Source organism: Oncorhynchus mykiss, chromosome 17 (assembly GCF_013265735.2).
Source record: "Oncorhynchus mykiss isolate Arlee chromosome 17, USDA_OmykA_1.1, whole genome shotgun sequence".
Classification (NCBI taxonomy): Eukaryota; Metazoa; Chordata; class Actinopteri; order Salmoniformes; family Salmonidae; genus Oncorhynchus; species Oncorhynchus mykiss.
Window position 1 is genome coordinate 34775909 of NC_048581.1, and position 5603 is coordinate 34781511.

A 5603-nucleotide genomic window follows, 5' to 3' on the forward strand; every position below is an offset into this window, starting at 1 on the left:
GGTCTCTCTAGCCCCCCGGTAACCACAGGAAGTTGGCTCAGGTCTCCTACCTGGCGTAGCCATACTCCCTGTTAGCCCCCCCCCAAGAAATTTTTGGGGCTGACTCCCGGGCTTCCATCCACGACGCCGCGCTGCCTCCTCATACCAGCGCCTCTCCGCTTTCGCCGCCTCCCGTTCTTCCTTGGGGCGGCGATACTCTCCTGGCTGAGCCCAAGGTCCTTTACCGTCTAGTTCGTCCTCCCATGTCCAATCCTCCTCGCGCTGCTCCTGCTGCTGCTTTCTCCTTTGCCCATTACCACACCGCTTGGTCCTGTTGTGGTGGGTGATTCTGTAACGGTGTTCGTCTATAGGAGGAGAAGAAGCGGACCAAAGCGCAGCGTGGTGGTTACTCATGTTCTTTAATTAATGGAAACTGAACGATACATGAAATAACTTAACTCTACAAAAACAACAAACGGAACGTGAAAACCTATACAGCCTATCCTGTGAAAACAAACACAGTGACAGGAACAATCACCCACAAACAAACAGTGAAACCCAGGCTACCTAAGTATGATTCTCAATCAGAGACAACTAATGACACCTGCCTCTGATTGAGAACCATACTAGGCCGAAAACATAGAACTGACCCAAAACATAGAAAAACGAACATAGACTGCCCACCCAACTCACGCCCTGACCATACTAAATAAATACAAAAAACAAAGGAAATAGAGGTCAGAACGTGACAGTGTGTGTGTGTGTGTGTGTGTGTGTGTGTGTGTGTGTGTGTGTGTGTGTGTGTGTGTGTGTGTGTGTGTGGGGGTGTGTGGGTGTGTGGGTGGGTGGGTGGGTGGGTGCGTGCGTGTGTGAGTGAGTGATACTCCAGTGTGTTTCAGATGTGTGCAGCTATGAGGGGGGTTGTCCTTCTCTTTCTGCTTTCTCTCTGTGCTGGAGACAAGATGGATGCTCAGATTAGTGAAGCAAATTTATCTAAACTGATTACAGAGATGAAAAAGTGAGTGCTTCTCTGTTTCGTTGTAATTATATAGTCTCTGTTTTAAAACCGCACTTCTTATTTCCCAAAGAAACGCTTGCATTAATATACTATACATGAATATACTCAGAACAATAAGATGCATTGAAAGACTTTAAGCTACAGTATGACTGCAGTTGAGGCCTATCATCGTGGGGCACTATGTTATACTTTATTGGCTGTGACATTACATAAAACACTTCTTCTCTGTGTCAAGTGCCGATTCCAAATCGACCCCAACATCGGTGAAGTTGTAGAGCTCTGGAGGACTACTTAGTTATAACACACAATGTAATACTGTAGCTCAATGTGTGAGGATGAGATTCCCTTATGTATTGTTGGAAGGGTTGGACGGTATCCAGATTTTCATATCGTCATACCGTCCTTCTCTCATACTGGTATATTTAAGCAATAAGGCACGGGGGGAGGGATATTTGGCGAATATACCACGGCTAAGGGCTGTTCTTAAACTCAACGCATTGCAGAGTGCATGGACACAACCCTTAGCCATATATCACAAACCCCCAAGGAGCCTTATTGCTATTATAAACTGGTTACCAACGTAATTAGAACAGTACAAATAAATGTTTTGTCATACCCATGGTATACGGTTTGATATACCACAGCAAAAAAAGCACCATTGGGCGTCTATACCAGAATGCTAACAACATTTGCACAAGTAATAGTGAATTTCAATGGCGGCTGCTCGCTGAATATGCTAACGGAAATAAACATATTGCAAAGACAGGCAATCCAGCTCATAAAGTAAAAAATACACTACCAGTCAAATGTTTGGACACACCTACTCATTCAAGGGTTTTTATTTATTTCTACTATTTTCTACACTGTAGAATAATAGTGAAGACATCAAAAGTATGAAATAACACATATGGAATCATGTAGTAACCAAAAGAGTATTAAACAAATCAATATATATTTAATATCTTTGATTCTTCAAAGTAGCCACTCTTTGCCTTGATGACAGCTTTTCACACTCTTGGCATTTTCTCAACCAGTCCCACTCAGCCCAAACCAAGTCAAACTAGTGGAATTTGGTTTCCCGTAATGATATTACATCACAATGACCTTGGTTTATCTGGAATGAACTTGCTTATCGTGCTGGCACTTTCTGACCAATGGAAACTCCCCCTACATGGCATGCTGGGTGAGCTGAATTGATACATAAAAACATTGAAGTATTGCTCACACAGATAGAGGATTCAGACACGGACAGCAGCAATGGATCATCAGGTACCTGGGAGTTATTCATTTCTCACCAAACAAAATGTTTAGCCTGTTTTAAGAGCATTTTAAGAGTCTATACATGTGTTATGATTGATTCCTTATTAGTTTAAATATGTATACTCCATATCTTTTATATCTGTTTACAGTAATGGTTTTACCATTTAAATAGTTTGCAGTGTTTGTATTGACATAGTGTTTCTTTGTGTGTGTGTGTGTGTGTGTGTGTGTGTGTGTGTGTGTGTGTGTGTGTGTGTGTGTGTGTGTGTGTGTGTGTGTGTGTGTGTGTGTGTGTGTGTGTGTGTGTGTGTGTGTGTGTGTGTGTGTGTGTGTGTGTTGATACTCTGGTGTGTTTAAGATGTGTGCAGCTATGAGGGGGGTTGTCCTTCTCGTTCTGCTTTCTCTCTGGGCTGGAGACAAGGTGGATGCTCAGATTAGTGAAGCAAATTTAGCTAAACTGATTACAGAGATGAAAAAGTGAGTGCTTCTCTGTTTCATTGTAAACATATAGTCTCCGTTTTTTTACCACACGCCTTATTAACTAAATAAACCTTGCATTAATATACTATAGGGAATTGTCCCCAAACTCTACAATTAAGGTCTACCAAAGTACGTGCTCTGTGTTCTGTCACCACCTCTGTCTCTCGATTTTTCTGCTGTTGTTCAGGTTCGGACTGCAAAATCGTGAGTATGCCATGGCTGTCAGGCTCACCAAAGATGAGTGCCAGACTGGAGAGTTTGATGTCAACGTTGAACCAGAGGTGGTCAAGGCGGCACTTACTGCCGGACAAATCTACAAAGGAGACAAGATCATCGCAGCCATACCGTATAATGGCTACCACGCAGAGTATCGTCTCCTGAGTATTACTACCCAGGAAATGGGCTACCCCATATTACACCTGACCAATAACAACAAGGACTGTATAATCTTCTTTACCACATTCTCTCCCTGCCTGGAGTCCTGTATGAAGGAAAGAGGAGGCCACAGCATTATCAATGACCTTGATAGGGCCTTTCATACTAGAGACCTAAACTCTAAGGCCTTTGTGTTCGAGAAAGTCTGGCAACCTAAGTGGGGTGGGGCAAAAACCAATCCCCCAAGGCAAAATGTACTAAACTCCTTCAATACAATACATAAGAAAATCCCCCTATATCGCTGTACACACAAAAAGTGTTATTATTGCAATGAGATGAACACAGGTCACTGTTTGGAGGGCTACAGTGGCTGAGTGCACTCCTTCAAGTCCAGCTGAGCCAATGAAGCCTCCTGTATCTGTAGAGGACTGTCAACCTCTCTCTCCCTTCATCCCTCTCTCTGTCTCTCACTGTCCCTTTTTGCCCTTTCCTCAGTATCTCTGTCCCTCCTTGGGAGAATCTCAATTGGTTTTGCTCGACTCCTCGCGTCCTCTCCTCCATCCTCTCCTCACCTCCTTTTGAAAAAGGTCAAAGGTAATCAAATAGAGGAGGAAAGGAAACACGCAAACAAATGTGCTTGTATGAAATGACTCCTTCACCAACACGTAATCAGGCAAATTACATTTACAAAGGAGTAATCCCCCAATACATGTGTTAAGTGGTCAAAATAACTGTAGCTGGTTGCACTTGACATTTTATAGAGAGATAAGTATTGTATCGTTTTTTTAAATGTGGGCATGCTTTTCTTAGAGAAACAATAGCTGATTCAAAGGGGGTGTGGCAGATTTTAAAACACTTTCACGTTTCCCGCTGTGAGGATACATTTGTGCTCAGGCTATCGAGGAGAGGAGGACCGCTAAACAATGAGACAAGAATAACACAATCTTGTCATATTTTAACAAAGTTATGACATTCATGACAGTAACCCAAAGAGATGGTAACACATGTTTGTAACTGTGTATTTTGGCATAGTACTAGTTTATTATTGGGTTAACATTAAATAGTCTGTAACTGTATCCTATACAGTATTTATATCAATGCAAGGTTATCAGAACAATAAGATGCATTGAAAGACTTTAAGCTACAGTATGACTGCAGTTGAGGCTTATCATCATGGGGCACTATGTTATACTTTATTGGCTGTGACATTACATAAAACACTTCTTCTCCATGTCAAGTGCCCATTCTAAATTGACCCCAACATCTGTGAAGTTGTAGAGCTCTGGAGGACTACTTAGTTATAACACACAATGTAATACTGTAGCTCAATGTGTGAAGATGAAATTCCCTTATGTATTGTTGGACGGTATCCAGATTTTCATATCGTCATACTGGTATATTTAAGCAATAAGGCACGAGGGGGTGTGGTATATGGCCAACATTCCACGGCTAAGGGCTGTTCTTCAGCACGACGCATTGCGGAGAGTATGGACACAACCCCCGATGTGCCTTATTGTTATTATAATCTGGTTATCAACGTAATTAGAACAGTATAAATAAATGTTTTGTCATACCCGTGGTATGCGGTCTGATATACCACAGTTGTCAGCCAATCAGCATTCAGGGCTCGAACCAACCAATTTATAAATAGTATTACCGGCTTGGTACACAAGATTGCGCCAAAACAAACGCAAAAAGCACCATTGGGTGTCTATACTAGAATGCTAACAACATTTGCACAAGTAATAGCGAATTTTTAATGGAGGCTGCTCGCTGAATATGCACACAAAAATAAACCAATTGAAAAGACAAAAAATACAGTACCAGTCAAATGTTTGGACACACCTACTCATTCAAAGGTTTTTATTTATTTTTACTATTTTCTACATTGTAGAATAATAGTGAAGACAGCAAAACTATGAAATAACACATATGGAATCATGTATTAACCAAAAAGGTATTAAACAAATCAATATATATTTCATATTTTTGATTCTTCAAAGTAGCCACCCTTTGCCTTGATGACAGCTTTTTACACTCTTGGCATTCTCTCAACCAGCTTCACCTGGAATGATTTTAAACCCGTCTTGAAGGAGTTCCCACATGCTGAGCACTTGTTGGCTGCTTTTCCTTCACTCTGCAGTCCAACTCATCCCAAACCATCTCAATTGGGTTGAGGTCGGGTGATTGTGGAGGCCAGGTCATCTGATGCAGCACTTCATCACTCTCCTTCTTGGTGAAATAGCCCTTTCACAGCCTGGAGATGGGTTGGGTCATTATCCTGTTGGAAAACAAATGATAGTCCCACTAAGCCCAAACCAGATGGGATTGCGTATCACTGCAGAATGCTGTGGTAGCCATGCTGGTTAAGTGTGCCTCGAATTCTAAATAAATCAGACAGTGTCACCAGTAAAGCACCATTGCACCTCCTCCTCCACGCTTCATGGTGGGAACCACACATGCAGAGATCATCCGTTCACCTACTCTGCGT

General features: G+C 42.1%; 1 protein-coding gene across 1 annotated transcript; it reads left to right on the forward strand.

Annotated features, from left to right (window-relative positions):
• Positions 1-954: 954 nt before the first annotated feature.
• On the forward strand, positions 955-4685 carry LOC110493791. The gene is made up of 2 exons (XM_036949780.1): positions 955-997; positions 2925-4685. The coding sequence occupies exons 1-2, from the start codon at positions 990-992 to the stop codon at positions 3484-3486; spliced, it is 570 nt and encodes a 189-aa protein (XP_036805675.1). The 5' UTR covers positions 955-989; the 3' UTR covers positions 3487-4685.
• Positions 4686-5603: the final 918 nt, after the last annotated feature.